Below are 18,198 nucleotides of genomic sequence, written 5' to 3'. Positions count from 1 at the left end.
TTTAAGTCATGGGAGGAAAACTTTGTTTTTCACCGCTACCATGAACGACACCGCATGAGTGTGTAGGCTAAACTAGCAAATCGTCTGGATGGAAAAAGGGTCACACCAGAACAGTTATGCGCTGCAATTGTATTTCAAGGTCGCACAGATTACATGTTTACAACATAAATCTATATCACTGCTATGCCGATGACACCCAACTGGTTCTGTCATTTCCCCCTTCTGATACAAAAGTGGAGACACGCATAGCTGGGTGCTTGGCTGACATTTCGGAGTGGATTATATTGGACTGTACTTTAGATTGTGATTCTTGCACTTTGCCTTCAGCACTAGATTATGCTCTTAGTCACTTGTTTTAGAAAGAAGATGCACTTGTGAGTTCTGGCAAGTAGTAGTACATTGGCTCTTCCTACGTTAAATGCAATTATTGTTAGTCGCTTTGGATAAAAGCGTCTGCTAAATGACTGTAATGTAATGTAATGTAATAAATCAATGGGACACAAAAAATGAGCGCCTACTACTCAATGTGTGCAGGTTGGCAGGTCTTAGTGTTTTTGTCGAGAGCTGGAGGCGGCACTAAACTGCAGTTGAGGAGACTGTTGTCAAATCGCCCAACCCCAATGTAGGCTTATGGGAAACACTGCATAAAAACAAAGGGGCATCTGAAGTAGATGGACAATGTGTGCTAGAAGAAAAACAGGCGTCTTTTATTATGCTGCCTGCAAGTTTGAGTTTAAAGTTTGACAGCTGTCCCGACTCCCGCGGTCTCCCCTCAGCCTAGACATATGAAAACAAAAAAGGAACGAATCGTTGAATCTCTGGTTTGAACGGGCGAATCTGACTCGACTCACAAAATTCAGAGTCGGGTAGAGCCCTGGTGGTCAGTGTGGGGGGCAGAACGCACGCCTCTCCGCTGCGGGGAGAGGGATGGACCTGGCCTGGTTCTGACACGGCTACACAGAGGTCAAGGGGGTCAAACTTCGGCCCGGAGTGTGTGTGTGTGTGTGTGCGCGTGGTCCTCACTTGGGTATGAGGGACAGCTGTCCGATGGAGGAGTGGTGCCAGACGGCGTGCGCCAGCGCCAGCACGTAGCTGCAGTTCATCTCCGAGTACGACTGGTGGCACGCCGTGAAGTCCAGCAGCTGGAAGGGGTAGCCCGCCCACTCCGCCTCCGTGGTCAGCGCCGGCGAGCCCGTCACGCTCACGATGCGGTCGTGGAGCACGATCCAGTAAGGTTCCTGTGGAGAGGGAGGGGAAGAGAGAGAGAGGGAGGGACAGAGAGGGAGAGAGAGAGAGGGAGAGAGAGAGGGAGAGAGAGAGAGAGAGAGGGTGGGACAGAGAGGGAGAGAAAGAGGGAGGGAGGCAGAGAGATGGGGAGAGAGAGAGAGAGAGAGAAAGGGACAGAGGGAGGGAGAGAGGAAGGAGAGAGAGAGGAGGGAAGGAGAGAGGGAGGGAGGCAGAGAGATGGGGGGAGAGAGGGAGGGAGAGAGGAAGGAGAGAGAGAGGAGGGAAGGAGAGAGGGAGGGAGGCAGAGAGATGGGGGGAGAGAGGGAGGGAGAGAGGGAGACACAGTCGTAGTCAAGCCCCGGGCGGAGAGTGTCTGGCATGCAAAGTGTTGAGTAGAGGACATGTCGGATGTTTATCGGCTCAGGATAAAGGACACAGAGGCAGAGTGTACGCATGTGTGGGAGGGAGGGGGAGAGAGAGAGAAAGAGAGAGAGAGAGAGAGAGAGAGAGCGAGAGCGAGAGAGTGTGTGTGTGGGGGGGGCGGGCAGACAGAGAGAGAGAGAGAGAGAGAGAGAGACTGTGTGTGGGGGGGGGCAGACAGAGAGAGAGAGAGAGAGAGAGAGAGAGAGAGAGAGAGTGTGTGTGTGTGTGTGTGTGTGTGTGTGTGTCTTACAGGAAGGGCTGTGATCACCAGTCCGATGGCGTTCATCCAGGCCGTGATGTTCTCCCGAGGCACCAGGGGCTGGCTGAAAACACAGATCACCAGGTGACCGGTTAACACACACGCACACACGCACACGCGCAGACACACACACGCAGACACACACACAGACACACACACAGACACACACACACACACACACACACAGACACACACACATGCAGACACACACACGCAGACACACACCACACATACACACACACACCACACATACACACACACACGCAGACACACACACCACACATACACACACACACACACACACACACACACACACACACACACACACACACACACACACACACACACACACACACACACACACACAACGTAGCTGATCGTCCCCCGCGGTTCAGTGTGGATCACAGATTAATTGCAAAATGGCCAAGTAATAATTCCCTGCTGGGTTGCTGTGAGGAGACAGACGAGGTTAATGTGCGTGCTGTTTGTTTTACTCTGAACGCTAGGTTCATTATGCAAAAAAATCATGGCTACAGCGCTGGCGGAGGATGAGAAAAACTTGAAAAGCCTCATTTAAGTCGCGTGGGGAGCACTTTGGAAAAATACATGGAAAACAACGTTATATATTTGTCTCCCCTCTTTTTTTTGCTGATCCCCCCAAAATGCTCCGATCCATCACTCAAAACCATGATACTGTACCGCTGGAACCGTGAGTTCTGGAACCGTGAGTTCTGGAACCGTGAGTTCTGTGCTCCGTGGCGCCCCGACCACCCACACACACCACCACACTGGCTGTGCTCTACATAACCATGCCACTCAGCTGGGACTGAGAAACACTAGTAGCTGAGTCATAGCTGAAGTGAGGAACAACAACAGGAGTATTATGGGATGTTATGCCAGGCGCTCTAATTCTACCGTTTTCTGAATCTGAACGACACAACACCATCACACACATCGTGTGTGTGTGTGCCTCTTTTGGTGTCTAGAATGTGTGTTAAGTATGTGTGTGTAGTATGTGTGTGTGTGTTAAGTGCCTATGGTAAGAGTGATCCGGTGTGTGTGTCTAGTACGTGTATGTTAAGTGTGTGGTAAGAGTGTATTAGTATCTGTATATGTGTGTGTAAAGTGTGTGTTAAGTGTGTGTGTTAAGTGTGTGTGTGTATGTGTGTGTGTGTGTGTACCTCTTCAGCACCACAGACAGCAGAGCGTTGCCCACGTCCTTCCCCGGCACGGCCAGTGCCATCAGCTCCACGCACGTCACGTGCAGCGCGTGCGCCGCCGGGTTGGGGAACTCGTTGAACCGCCAATCACAGTTGGGGAACGGACCAGGTGACTTGCCAGCCATGGGTGGGAGGAGTTAAGGATGGTTTAAACCAGTCATTCTTCCTGTCATAGATATGATGGTCTCCACACAGTTACAGCCCTAAACCCAACCCCGACATGGCTGGTTTCAACATTATGATGTCGTCTAGAAGTTATTCCTATAGACTATTTTCCATCACATTTAAATTTAGTAGACAAAGTTTTATGAATCTGACCTCATTTGCAAGGCCTACTGCCAGAGTTAAATAGCCTGAATCAGAATTTTTGAAATGCGATTCAGGGTCTGGAAAAGCTGAGAGTGATTTCTCGGTTGGAATTCCATCCAGGCCAATCAGCGTCCTTTGAATGCGATGACAGAATTAAGCTGCGCGCTGTGATTGGTTAGGGGAAGAGCTAATCGTTGAGGACTCCTTCTGCAACAGCTGCGATGAGAGCACTTTCAGACTGAATAATGAAGCGAAACGAATGCATTCGTTTAGTTAATGAACGGAACATGGAAAATGTTTCATTTTGTTCCTGCACTACATGGTTCTCAATTAAAACACTCAACGCTAATTGTGCTGAATTTATCTGCGGAGCATCTCAGAAAAACTTCCACGCCACTACGGTGCGGCAACAGGAGGCCACGCCCCCGTGGGCTAAAACAAAATGCCGTCTCGGTAACCCTCGTTTGGATTTGACCGGTGAAGGATATTGTCGACGAGGCGTCCAATCAGCTTGCAGTAGTAGGTGTCGTCGGGCACCCAGACGTTGTCGTCGCGCGGGTTCATGGCGCACTTCAGGTAGGTGTCGCTGAGGCACCAGCCCGGCGTGCGATTCTCCTTCAGCGACGACATGATGGCGTGGACCAGCTTCCTCTTCAGGTTGATGCGCTCGCGCAGGTGACGCTCATAGTAGTGTAGCGTGTTGTACAGGTAGGTGACCGGCCGGTCTGGAACACGAACACGAACACGAACACACACACACACACACACACACACACACACACACACACACACACAAACACACACACACACACACACACACACACACACACAGTACAAGTTCAGATCATGGTGGTAGAGGGATGGATCTAAACCCTTCCCTCTCCTCCCCCCTGCTCTCCTCCCCTCCCCTGCTCTCCTCCTCTCTCGTCTCCACCTGCCTCTCCTCCTCTCCTCCCTCATTTCCTCCCCTCCTCTACCCTCACTCCTCTCCTCCCCTCCCCCCTGCTCTCCTTCCTCTCCTCTGCCCCCCCCCCCCTCCTCTCCTCAGAACCGGACTCCTCACCGTGGAACTTGTAGAGGCCCCCCAGGTGGTCCAGCAGCGTCTCCAGGGACTTGGAGACGGGCAGCAGCTCCAGGAAGCGGTGGATGACGATGTCGAAGACGGGCAGGAAGCGCAGGCACACGTTGCCGAAGTAGATGGGCAGGTACTGGGGCTGCACCTGCATGGGCGGGCTCACCTGCTCCGCCAGCCCCTCGAAGTACAGCTTCTCCGGGTACTTCTGTAGGTCACAACACACACACACACACACACACACACGGTCAGAAATAGCACATACACACCCCCAGACCGGGGCTGGGATGGAGTCTATAGGTCAACTCATAGTCCATTTTTAGTGCGCGAAGCTCGATTTTCTGCGACCACTTAGCGTTCGCACCCCCGCTGTCACGCAAAGCACGTCTCGTCATGACACTGTTTCACATCGAGGTGCGTTACGCGTGGCACCAGAAAGACGCCGCTTGCGTTAATTACTTTTCGCAACGGCGAAAGTCCTCCGCTGGGAATCGCCATGCCGTGATGAGCCAGAGATTGAAATGAATCGTTTCCCGATGGAGATATGTCCTTTTTGATCTGTAACTTCCAGCAGAAAAAGGAAAAAGGAAGATTGTGGGAAAGGTAGGCCTTGGGTATGCGCTGGTGCAACTGGACTAGGAGAAGGCAAACGACTGTGGACTGTCCACCCCTGGTCAGCGTATGCACCCTGGACCTCTGGACTATGGATTGTCCTTTAGAGAAGGACCCTGGACCTCTGGACTATGGATTGTCCTTTAGAGAAGGACCCTGGACCTCTGGACTATTGATTGTCCTTTAGAGGAGGACGCCGGTGGGTACTGGAAATGTCAGGTTCCTCTCACACGGCCAGGGGGCGGGGCGGAGCGCGAAGAATGGCCCGACATTTACCCAGGGTTTCCGCTATAGGTCAAAGGTCAAATTCCCTGACTTTCGATGACTAAAACGCTGCGTTTCCATGACCTATAATGAACGAGCGGGAAGGGGATGAATGGGCTCTGAAAAATCAATGGTAAATGGTAAATGGACTGCACTTATATAGCGCTTTTATCCAAAGCTCTTTACAATGGCCTCTCATTCACCCATTCACACACACATTCACACACCAATGGCGGCAGCTGCCATGCAAGGTGCTAACCTGCTCAATGGGAGCAATTTGGGGTTCAGTGTCTTGCCCAAGGACACTTCGACATGTGGACAGGAGGAGGTGGGATTCGAACCGCCAACCCTACAATCATTGGACGACCCGCTCTACCACTGAGCCACAGCCGCCCCCAAGTGACCATAACAACCACTCACGCAGTTTGGGAAATGGGTGAACTAACCTGAGAAAACAGGCTAATGCATGGAAAATATTAGATTTGAATAAATGGCAACTAAAATGTAAACATGCTACACACAAACCCCCCTGATATTCCATGACATGGCCCCAAAAAACGATCAAATACCCTGACTTTCCATGTCTGGAATAGACTTTTTTAAATTCCATGATATTCCAGAAATTCCATGACCAGCGGGCACCATGTTTACCCTCCTCTCTCTCTCTCTCTCTCTACTGGAGCTCTGGTGGACTGGCCTGACCTCTCTCTCTCTCTCTCTCTCTCTCTCTCTCTCCTGGAGCTGAGGGTAGCCTGACCTGTCTCTCTCTCTCAGTCCCAGCACGCTCTTGACCTCTAACCCCTGTCCCTGAAGAGCTGCTGGATTGGCCTACATCTGGCAGGTAGATACACTGTGATTGGCTGATACCTTAAAGGTTGCGGGTAATGTGACCGTCTCCCTGACGTGGGGTTGCCGCACTGTGATCGCCCCCGGCAGGACCTCGCGGTAGGTCATGTGCTCGGTCTAACGTGATTGGTCGACCACTCGCGCGAGCTACACCGTGACCGGCTCCGGGGGGAAGGGAGGGGGGCGTCCCTTGTGGTAGATCATGTGCTTGGTGTAACATGATTTGTTGACCTCTCACACAGACTGCACTGTGATTGGCTCTGGGGGGGAAGGGGGGGGCGTCCCTTGTGGTAGATCATGTGCTTGGTGTAACATGATTTGTTGACCCCTCACGCGGGCTGCACTGAGATTGGCTCTGGGGGGGAAGGGGCGTACCTTGTGGTAGGTCATGTGCTTGGTGTGCCAGTCGCTCTGGAGCCAGTGTTCCGGGGCGTTCTCCTTGACGAAGTCGCTGACGCGGTTGCGGAAGTCGTTGGGCTTGAGGAGGAGGAGCTGGATGATGAAGTAGCACACCTGCGCCTCGTTCCCCTCATGACTTCTCATCGCCTGGGCAACACAGCGGAGTGGGGGGAGCAGAGAGGGGGAGGAATGTGAAGAAAGAGAAGAGAGGATTGACTTTAGCCTTTTAGATGAATTAGATCACTATGTGTGTGTGTGTGCGCACGTTAGATGCAAATATTGCGGATATTTCCAATAAAAATCAACATTGTGATAAATTTCGGGTGGATTTGTCAGTTATATTCATATTTAATAACTACTATAATTATAAATATTATATTATAACAACTGCGAGAAAGCGCGAGACCTGCCAGCAGCTCACTCAAATACCCTCGACCACTTCGACAACCGAGATCCTGCGAAAGCGAGCTTATAATCTTTAAAGTCAAGAAAATGCGCCTATATGAAAAGCGAATGAGCATGAATGGCTGGACATAATTTAAATGTAAATACAATAACTTCATGTTTGGCGGGTTGGGTGCGGGTCTCTAAATTTTAGAAGATAATTCCGTCGGGTGGGTGGCGGGTGGATGATTGATGAGTGCACGCGGATTCGGGTGCGCTCAAACTCCATCCGCGCATCTCTAGCGCACGTGTGTGTGTGTGTGTGTGTGTGTGTGTGTGTTCCTACCAGGCAGAGGATGAGTCTGTCCAGGGTGACGATGTTGTACTTCCACACCATGTCGTTGAGGATCTCGATGCACTTGTTGAGCTGCTGGCCCCCCGCCGACGTAGAGAACTCGTACACCAGGAAGTCAGCGAACGTCCTCACGTGAGCCACCAGCGCCCGCGCCCCGATACGCTCCAACACCCTGGCACAGTGCACGCACACACACACACACACACGCACGCACACACACACGCACGCACGCTGTGAGTATAAGACCCATCTGTCTCCATGTTACACTTCGTCACCACCTCAACACCGAGCTGTTACACACCCCGGCACCGTTTGGGAGAGTGTGCATTCCGACAGCATGTCCACAGCTGTTCTATAATGGCCGTGCCAGCCAGCAGCGGTTCCCTCAGATCTGTTTGCTCAGAACTGTTCTCTAAGGAGCTGTTCCTTCAGATCCACGTTCCCTCAAAACTGTTCCCTCTGAGCTCTCAGCTTAAAAGCTCTCCACATGTGTTAACCGCGCCTTAAAAGCCCTGCTAATCAAATGTGGGAGAGGAATAGCACTCTGGAGACTGCTAGAATAGACCACAGCTAGCTCTCTCTCTCTCTCTCTCTCTCTCTCTCTCTCTCTCTCTCTCTCTCTCTCTCTCTCTCTCTCTCTCTCTCTCTCTCTCTCTCTCTCTCTCTCTCTCTCTCTCTCTCTCTCTCTCTCTCTCTCTCTCTCTCTCTCTCTCTCTCTCTCTCTCTCTCTCTCTCTCTCTCTCTCTCTCTCTCTCTCTCTCTCTCTCTCTCTCTCTCTCTCTCTCTACGGTCATTCCTCTCCACAGAAGGGTGAGGCAAGTAAATAAGTTTTATTAATATAGCACCTTTCAAGATACAGAGTCACAAAGTGCTTTCCAGTCAAGTAAATGGCAAGACGTGAGAGGTGAAGGAGAGGGGGAGTCGGAGTGTTTAATGATTGTGGCAGAGTGAATCTCTGGAGGGTTCTATAAACTACGAGCTGTCATGATCCCGCTCCTACAACTAGTGACAAGCAGAGCTCCGATCCCGTCTCCCTGTCCCTCCTCTGCGATGTCTCCGTCTCTCTTCCCCGGAGGGAGACTGCAGGAGACAGAGGAACAGGTGATGACAGCAGAGAGGCTGTCTGAGCTCTACATCAGCTACTGTGTTAGCGGTTATCTTCGGAGACACACATTAGAATGACAAGTAGGGGGCTGAAGAGGTGTGTGTGCGCGTGCGTGTGTGTGTGTGCGCAGACTCTGTCTCCCTGTCTCCCTCCCAAAAGGCCACACAACTGGGCTGTGTCTGGTCAGGCCCCAGCTGCACCCTGGGATTACAAACCCTGCCTCCGATGCCCACTTCACTTCATGACAGACATGCTTACCATTCACAGCCGCTAATTCTACCTCCACGTAACAACTCTGCCACAGCAAACCCTATCTGTTAGGACTGTATCTACCTGAGGCCCATCTGGTAGGTCTATATCTACCTGAAGCCTATCTGGTAGGTGTACATCTTGGGTTTTAGAAAGGTCCTTGGGTTTTAGAAAGGTACTATATAAATGTAATCTATTATTCTATATAGATCTATTATCTATTAAATGCACTATATAAATATAATGTATGATTATTATCTATACTTGAAGCCTATTTGGTAGGCGTATATCTATACCTGAGGCCTATCTGGTAGGTGTATATCTATAAATGAGGCCTATCTGGTAGGTGTATATCTACCTGAGGCCTATCTGGTAGGTGTATATCTATACCTCAGGCCTATCTGGTAGGCGTATATCTATACCTCAGGCCTATCTGGTAGGCGTATATCTACCTGAAGCCTATCTGGTTGATGTGGTCGGTCTCCAGCAGCATCTTCCAGAGCAGGCAGAGGAAGAGGGGCGGCGAGCCCTGCATGGAGAAGTGCGTGATGATGTCGTTCTCGTTGGTCATGGACTTCCACTTCCTGTACTCCTCCTCCACGTTCTTCTTCAGGTTGAAGCGGCTCTCCTGGGGAACGTTGTTCTGCTTGAAGAACGCCTGGGAACACAGGGAGAACGGTAAGAGGGAATGCTGACCCCCTTAAAGTGATTACATCCAGGAGGGCTGGGGGTCAGCCAGGCTTAAGTTCATTGCTAGGGTCAGGGTGTGTGTGTGTACCTGTAGCGGAGCTGGGAAGCAGCTGAGTGTGTGCGACGCCCAGTTGTGAGGCGTGAAGTTCATGATGGTCTGCAGGATGTCCTTACACCAGGTCCCCTGGATGGAGTCCGACCCGGTGAAGAAGTCTGGAGAGACACATCACACCATTATAATCCCAGTGGTCAGACCACACCATTATAATCCCAGTGGTCAGACCACACCATTATAATCCCAGTGGTCAGACCACACCATTATAATCCCAGTGGTCAGACCATGCCATTATAAACCCAGTGATCGGAGGACAACATTATAAAACACTGAACCCTGACCAGAACACCATCATATAAATGTACTCTAGCTTTAGTCTTGTGATACCAGACTTTTGAAACCTCCGCCTCCGATGCCTGGAGACATCTCTATTGAAAATCGTTCCTAGAACAGTGTTGAAAACCGACGCTACCAATCAGAACCACTGTCTACATCTCCTATAGCAGCCATCACCAACAGGCGGACCGCGGTCCGGATCTGGACCCAGAAGCCATCCAATCCGGACCGCGTCTTATAACCCGATAAATTCATGAGAATTTCTCCCTTTTGACGGAGCGTAGGAACTAGTTTGAGCCTGCACAGCCTTTGTAGTATTTTACAGCATTTGTTTACTATCTCACGCGTCGCTAGCCAATCGAATCTGTGTGTTTATTGCCTGACGTCACCCAGTCTACATGTGACAGCCTAGCTATCGTTAACGCTACTGTTATCAGAGCGATTCCTTGCTAACATTAGTTGGAGTTGGACACTGCGTGACCGGAGAAACGTAACGACAAATGAAGAGGGAAGTGAGATAATATAAGACAAAAGTAACGCAGCCTATACATGCCATGCTCTAAAATAAGAAAAATATATATTGAAAATAGGGCGTTCCATCAAGTGGACCGAGTTGTATATATTCATTCTCTCGTTTGTCTCATATGTTCCGAGAAATGTACCCTACTTTCTTTGATTTGAAGTCAACAATATTTTAACTTCCATGCGTATTTCACAGTAACATACTTGCTGCTATACAATAATTTGATAGGAATATACAAGGAAACAAATCAAAATTATGTTGAGGGCATAAAAAACACACGCATCACCACTGGACCCTGGCTTGAGGCCACTTTGTCAAACTGGACCTCTTAGAACTTTACTTGATTACCCCTGTCCTATAGGGTGAAGGACCCGCCTTACCGGAAATAATGTCCTCCAAACAAACTGGAGTGGACAATCAAGTCAAACATCAAAACCAAACGTTGAACAGACATGGGGGAGACATGTTGTGGCCACGTCGGGGGACCGGACCGACCTGTAACGTGGGTGGCTCTGGCTAGGGTGAGGATCAGGGCCCGGTTCAGCTCTTCGGACTCCGCGGACAGAACGGTCTTGGGGTCGCTGAGGAAGCGCGTGAACTGGGGCTGGACCTCGGAGCTGCCCAGGGCCGTGATCAACCTCAGCGCCGTGCTCTCAACACTGCGGGGGAGAACACACACGTACACGCACACGTACACACACACACAACACACACACACAACACACACAACACACACGGTAAATGGTAAATGGACTGCACTTATATAGCGCTTTTCCACATTAGCGGCACCCAAAGCGCTTTACAATGGCCTCTGATTCACCCATTCACACACACATTCACACACCAATGGCGGTAGCTGCCATGCAAGGTGCTAACCTGCTCATTGGGAGCAATTTGGGGTTAGGTGTCTTGCTCAAGGACACTTCGACATGTGTGCAGTCGGAGCTGGGATTCGAACCACTGACCCTTCGATCATTGAACGACCCGCTCTACCAACTGAGCTACAGTCGCCCCAAGGTGAATCTCCTGACTGTAGAGTGGGAGTGTACTGCGTAACACACGGTGACCCAGTATCTGTGCAGCCTTGACCCAGGTCACAGCCCTGCGGACCAGAGCTGGAACCCTGGGTCTCTGCGGTCAACTGGCCCAGACTGAATCAATTCCGCTCAATAACAGCCGTCCCCATCTCTTTATTCATTTACGACAGACCGGCCCGGGTCCAGGTCACCCCCTGAGGGCCTGGCCTTACTGACCGAGCGGTCGTGTACGGCTAAGAGCTGCGGTCGCTTGCGGGGGGCCGTACTGACCACAGGTGCAGCTGGTTCTGGTTGGTCTGCGCCACGGCGGCCAGCGAGTGGAGGTGCGAGAGCAGCTGGACCCGGTAGTGGGGCTGGATGTGGTGCATGCGGTAGCTGAACATCTCCAGCAGGGTGTGCAGGATTCCCCAGGCGTGGGACTTGAACACGTTGGGCAGCAGCTGGCCTGGAGGGAGGGAGGGAGGGAGGGAGGGAGGGAGGGAGGGAGGGAGGGAGGGAGGGAGGGAGGGAGGGAGGGAGGGAGGGAGGGAGGGAGGGAGGGAGAGAGAGAGGGAGGGAGAGAGAGAGGTGATTAGGAGAGCCCTGAGATGTAATGACAATCAGTAGCTGCCGGCCTAGAGAGAGAGAGAGGGACAGAGGGAGAGAGAGGGACCTGGTTAGAAGAGTCCTGTTAGATAATCAATCGCAATCAGCAGCGAGCCTGGAGGGAGAGAGAGAGGGAGGTTGAGGGAGGGAGAGAGCGGGAGAGAGAGAAAGGCAGGGAAAGAGAGAGAGGGAGTGAGAGGGAGGGAGGCAGAGGGAGAGAGAGAGAGAAAGGGAGGGAGAGAGAGAGAGAGGGAGGGAGGCAGAGGGAGAGAGAGAAAGGGAGGGAGAGAGAGAGTGAGGGAGAGGGAGGCAGAGGGAGAGAGAGAGAAAGGGAGGGAGAGAGAGAGAGAATGAGGGAGAGGGAGGGAGGCAGAGGGAGAGCGAGAGAGAAAGGGAGGGAGAGAGAGAGAGGGAGGGAGAGAGAGGGGGGGGGGTGGATGGAGGGAGAAGGGAGAGCGAGGGACACAGACAGGGTTGGCGCGGTCGTTAGTGTTAATCGGTGTTGGGGAATACACCAGTCATTACTTGCCCACCGTCTCCACTGTCGTGTTGCTTTTTAAAAAGCTGTTCAGTGTCAGCATCCATGTTCATCAAATACGATAGCTCAAAGTTGTGAAATACTAAGCTTGTTATCAATACTTAGTGACAAAGCTACAAACGGTGTCTGCTCTGGTCCTCGCTCTCACTCGCTCCGTGCGTGTAGGCGGTGACAGACTAGCAACACAGAGCGCTGTCGAATTTCACACACTGGGTCGAGAGCGAACGGCGCGCAGCCTTCTTTCGCCGTCCTTCGTGAATTTTTCACGAACGATTTGAAACTTCACAGAAGTGTCTGCGAGTAGGCCTACGAGCGCTCTCGTCGCCGTGTCTGTTCATGTTTAATGCAAACAATTTTTGAACGTTCTTAAAAAAAAAAAAACAGTTGAAATGTACTCTCGGTGCTGCCGGTAAGACCGGCGTGTGAGTTTATTAGTCGGTGGGATAAAATCCTCGCTGTGACATCCCTAGCTCCAACCATAACCAGATCAAGTGGTTTGTGTGTGGTTGTGCTATGGTGGTATCATGGTTATGTTATGGTGATATCATGGTTGGTTGTTATGGTGATATCATGGTTGTCTTATGGTGATATCATGGTTGTGTTATGGTGATATTGTGGCTGATATGGTGATATCATGGTTGTGTTATGGTGATATCATGGTTGTTATGGTGGTATCGTGGTTGTGTTATAGTGGCATCATGGTTGTTATGGCAGTATCATGGTTGTTATGGTGGTATCATGATTGTGTTATAGTGGCATCATGGTTGTGTTATAGTGGCATCATGGTTGTTATGGTGGTATCATGGTTGTTATGGTAGTATCATGGTTGTTATGGTGGTATCATGATTGTGTTATGGTGATATATACTTTTGTGCCAGGGAAACAAAGAAATGAAGTGTTTGGTTCCAAAACGCCAATTTCTATTTCACTTTAATTTGAAAGCAAACTACACGTGCGTTTGCGGCATTACGTCACAGATCTTCTCCGAATCTGCAGCTGGGTAGGCTACGTTTTGCAACAAAAAAAAGCCGTAATTGTTGCGACATACTGTAACATCGGCCACTACCATCGGTGAAAGTCATTTTATTTGCCGATGGGCCGATGGCAGTCAACAAGGCCAACATCAGCCGATGCCGATGCATCGGTGCATCCCTATTGTTATGGTGGTATCATGGTTGTGTTATGGTGATATCATGGTTGTTATGGTGATATCATGGTTGTGTTATGGTGATATCATGGTTGTTATGGTGATATCATGGTTGTGTTATGGTGGTATCATGGTTATGGTGATATCATGGTTGTTATGGTGATATCATGGTTGTGTTATGGTGGTATCATGGTTATGGTGATATCATGGTTGTTATGGTGATATCATGGTTGTGTTATGGTGGTATCATGGTTATGGTGATATCATGGTTGTTATGGTGATATCATGGTTGTGTTATGGTAGTACTGTGGCTGTTATGGTATCCAAGCTTTAGATAGGCTTCACTACCCTGACACACATCAACAGCAACTCTCAACATACAACAACATGTCTGTCTCATGTTACAGTTAGGCTGGCAACACTAGCCATTAAAGCAATGTTTGGAGCCTAGGGGACTAGACGTGTGTATGTGTGTGTGTATGTGTGTGTGTGTGTGTGTGTGTGTGTGTGTGAGAAGCCAGAGGGGCATGTGCGGACTCACTGATGAAGCCTTTAATGCCCAGGGACTCTATCTCCATGTAGACCAGCAGTCTGCTGTAGGTCTCCACCAACGCGGGCGCCAGGGCGTGGCTGGCCTTGGCGTGCGCCAGCTTGATCACACGCGTGGCGATGCTGTGGATGAGACTGGCCGGCGGAGAGACAGAGGTTAGGGACGGACGCGCACACACATACACACACACAACACACACACACACACACACACGAACGAACGCACGCACACACACCTACCTCATCTTGGCGTGCACAGTGAGCGAGTCCAGCAGGTTCATGGGCAGCGGCGTGACGGAGCCTGCCGCCATGCAGTTGGTCCCCGGCAGGCTGATGCGGAGGATGCCGTTGCCGTAGATGGTCTCCACCAGGACGCCCATGGGCAGCGTGAAGCACTCAGAGTTGGTGGAGTAGGCGTTGCACAGCAGGGCGATCTTGTAGTCCGTCATCCCCAGAGACTTGTTCCGCAGGCTCTGCTGGAGGAACCTGAGGGGGAGAGACGCAGTCTGAGCAGCGGGGTGGGAAGGGTAGATGGGGTAGTTGGGGGGGGTAGATGGGGTAGTTGGCATAGTTGGGGGTAGATGGGGGGCAGTTGGAGGGGGGGGATGGGGTAGTTGGGGGGGGGGGGGGGGTGGAGGGAGATGGGGGGGTAGATGAGGTAGTTGGAGGGTAGATGGGGTAGTTGGGGGGGAGATGGGGTAGTTGGGGGGGAGATGGGGTAGTTGGGGGGAGATGGGGTAGTTGGGGGGAGATGGGGTAGTTGGGAGTGTAGATGGGGTAGTTGGGGGGGTAGATGGGGCAGTTGGGGGGGTAGATGGGGCAGTTGGGGGGGGTAGATGGGGTAGTTGGGGGGGGTAGATGGGGTAGTTGGGGGTAGAGATGGGGTAGTTGGGGTAGTTGGGGGGGGGGTAGATGGGGTAGTTGGGGTGGGGGGATTTGGTAGTTGGGGGGGGGGGTAGATGGGAGGTAGGTGGGAAGTAGATGGGATAGGTAGGGGTAGATGGGGTAGTTGGGGGGTGTATGGGGTAGGTAGGAGGGTAGATAGGGTAGTTGTGGGGGTGTATGGGGTAGGTGGGAGAGAGGTGGGGTAGGGCTGGGTGGTATTGACGGTATGAATGGCATACCGGTGTACATCCGTGGCACAGTCAGGGCTGTACATTGCGACATATATGTCGCACGTGCTATGAAAAAAAATGTCTGTGCAATTAATTTATTTGCCCTGTAGCACGCGTGTGACAGACAGACTTGTATGTAACGTTTGCGGGGGTTTTTCTGTGTTGAAGCCGGGAGGACGAGTGAGGTGAAATGAGATGAGAGCAGTCAGGTAGGCTAGCCTATAGCTTCCTCATGCAGTTGTCTGACCGGACAAGTAAAAAATAGCCTATAGTTGAGGTGTTATACATTATCTAAAAAAAATACAGTGTAGAAACACGACGTGGAGCTACACCCAGTAGCCTAGTTTGAGCCGAAGACTACCCACACCACAAGCGCGAGTACCTACAACATGCGAATCAGAGGCACTGCCCTGACTGACTGATTGAGCGACCGTCTTTTTGGCTGGCTGAACCGAAAGTTTAACGATGCTAGCTTGCGTTAATGTTCCTCCAGCCACCTAAAAGTGCCAGTCAAAGCAACAGCAAATGCATCAAAATCAGTTAAGCGTAGCCTAATCTAGCCTATTATTTATTATTTATTTTATGTAAGCCATGTAAAAAAGGCAGTGATTGTGGTAGAAGACAGGACCAGCCAGTGGTGTATTTAAGCATGGGCATCATGGGCAGCATCGCCCAGGGCTTCATCTCGGGGGGGGGGGAACACTGGTTCCTTGTTCAGATCATAGAGAAAAACCCAAACAAACGAGCAAAGGAAAAAGATGTTGAAATTATTAATGAAAAAGAAGATCACCCAAATCATGAAGACACCGCAAAATCAAAAGCCGGGAAAACCTAAAGATGCTTGTCTGAAAACATTTGTTATTATTTCATATTGTATACGTACAGTAACATCCCTTTCCGGGTGGTTTTAAGTGATGAACTGCATAACTTGTGTTCAGTAGAGGTGATGATGGACATTTTATACCTGTGCTTCTTTCTGGCTCTGTGCTACAGAACTATCAACCCCTGTAGCACCAGTGCTATGTGCTAAAAAAGTTAATGTACAGCCCTGACAGTATAGTTTTTGACTTCATCTTCAAACCGTGGTTCTTAACTCCCAGCCTGTCTCCTCTCCGTCAGTAGTTACAGTCTGAGATCTCATGATGTGCTCCTGAGCACCGGGGCTGAAGAGAAAGAAGGCTTTTATGTGCTCTGCTCCTTTTACCTGGAATAGCTTTCAAAACGGTCTAGAGCTAATGAGCTGGTATCGCTGCCTGCTTTTAAAGCGCTCGCAAGCTCGTTGTTAAATGCTTCCGTTGGCTCCTGACAATGTCCATAGTTTAATTTGTACACTGTTAATCTCTGCTCTATTAGCTTTTATTGTCGTTTTTGTCTGTAACTTTTAATGCTGCTATTATGGCCAGGTCTCCCTTGTAAATGAGATCTTTGATCTTAACGGGACCACGTGGTGAAATCAAAGTGAAATAAAACGTGAATGCGAATGGAGAAGAGCAGACGCTTGTAAATCGTACGGTAACACCGGTGTTGTCATGAGTTTACTAACCGGCGGGGGGAAATCCTACCGTTGTTGAGACAGTATTTTTTTAATACAATGTTCAATAAATGTTCTTACATTTATTTCCGTTCAGTCTAGATTTGTAGAATAATGTAGGCTACAGAATAGAAACCATAGAGGTCCTGGCGATAGGTAGGTAGGGATACCCCACGTGGGGTAGGCAGGGGAGTAGGTAGAGGGGTGGTGGGGTGGGGGGGGGGGGCAGGGAGGGTAGATGGGGTAGGTAGCGGGGTAGATGGGGTAGGTAGCGGGGTAGGTAGGGGGGGCCTACTCGTGGTGCAGCTTCAGAGAGTGGGGGATGGGGATCTGCAGGTTGGAGTTGTCGTTCTGAGCTTTGCGGTTCAGGTGGATCCAGATGCAGGTCATGGCGAAGGAGTGGGTGGACTGGGGCTTGTTGATGTCCGGTACTGGGATACACTGGGGACACAACACACACACACGCACACACACACATGCACGCACACACAATAATTATAGCATCTTAGTCTCAGCCCCTTAGAGTGCAGGATCCAGATTAGGTAAATGGTAAATGGACTGCACTTATAAAGCAATTTTATCCAAAGCGCTTTATAATGGCCTCTCATTCAACCATTCACACACCAATGGCGGCAGCTGCCATGCAAGGTGCTAGCCTGCTCATTGGGAGCAATTTGGGGTTGCCCAAGGACACTTCTACATGTGGACAGGAGGAGCCGGGATTCGAACCGCCGACCGGCCAATCATTGGACGACCCGCTCCACCTCCTGAGCCACAGCCGCCGATTAGACAACTGCTTTCTTCCTGTCTGCCTGCGGCTCCACTGGGCTGGACCAGAACTAACCCTACAGTAGCTATTATCCCCTAGATCCTAGAACTAACCCTAGCTATTATCCCCTAGATCCTAGAACTAACCCTAGCTATTATCCCCTAGATCCTAGAACTAACCCTAGCTATTATCCCCTAGATCAGGGGTAATCAAGTAAAGTTCTTAGAGGTCAATTTTGACAAAGTGGCCTCAAGCCACTTGTGTGTTTTTTGTGCGTTTTCTATGCCCTCAACACAAATTTGTTTCCTTGTATATTCCTATCAAATTATTGCATACGATTTTGCATACGATGAGCTACGATTGTCTGAGACAACCCACGACCACCTTATGACCTCAGAATCGTGGGTTTTATCGCACAGTGTACATGCGGCTTAGCGATAGCTAGGCTGACACGTGTAGACTGGTTGACGTCATGCAATGAACACGCAGATTCGAGTGGCTAGCGACCCGTGAGATAGTAAACAAATGCCGTAATATGCTACAAAGGCTGCGCAGGATCAAACTAGTTGCCTACGCTCCGTCAAAAGGGAGAAATTCTC

General features: G+C 50.6%; 1 protein-coding gene across 1 annotated transcript in view; it reads right to left on the bottom strand.

Annotated features, from left to right (window-relative positions):
- med23 (mediator complex subunit 23) overlaps positions 1 to 18,198 on the bottom strand; it is a 32,066-nt gene that overhangs the window by 1,658 nt on the left and 12,210 nt on the right. Inside the window, exons 13-26 of the mRNA XM_084453980.1 lie at positions 17,126 to 17,271; positions 14,425 to 14,670; positions 14,177 to 14,319; positions 11,636 to 11,810; positions 10,824 to 10,987; positions 9,503 to 9,627; positions 9,177 to 9,382; positions 7,362 to 7,542; positions 6,608 to 6,778; positions 4,502 to 4,718; positions 3,927 to 4,163; positions 3,091 to 3,256; positions 1,901 to 1,973; positions 1,024 to 1,238 (exon numbers count right to left, since the gene is read on the bottom strand). Of these exons, the coding sequence (XP_084310106.1) occupies positions 1,024 to 1,238; positions 1,901 to 1,973; positions 3,091 to 3,256; positions 3,927 to 4,163; positions 4,502 to 4,718; positions 6,608 to 6,778; positions 7,362 to 7,542; positions 9,177 to 9,382; positions 9,503 to 9,627; positions 10,824 to 10,987; positions 11,636 to 11,810; positions 14,177 to 14,319; positions 14,425 to 14,670; positions 17,126 to 17,271 (2,465 nt within the window). The remainder of the gene's footprint in view (positions 1 to 1,023; positions 1,239 to 1,900; positions 1,974 to 3,090; positions 3,257 to 3,926; positions 4,164 to 4,501; positions 4,719 to 6,607; positions 6,779 to 7,361; positions 7,543 to 9,176; positions 9,383 to 9,502; positions 9,628 to 10,823; positions 10,988 to 11,635; positions 11,811 to 14,176; positions 14,320 to 14,424; positions 14,671 to 17,125; positions 17,272 to 18,198) is intronic.

Source organism: Borostomias antarcticus (genome assembly GCF_949987555.1).
Source record: "Borostomias antarcticus genome assembly, chromosome: 19".
Lineage (NCBI taxonomy): Eukaryota > Metazoa > Chordata > Actinopteri > Stomiiformes > Stomiidae > Borostomias > Borostomias antarcticus.
Note: the sequence above shows the minus strand (reverse complement) of the source record. Positions and strands in the feature narration are given on the sequence as shown.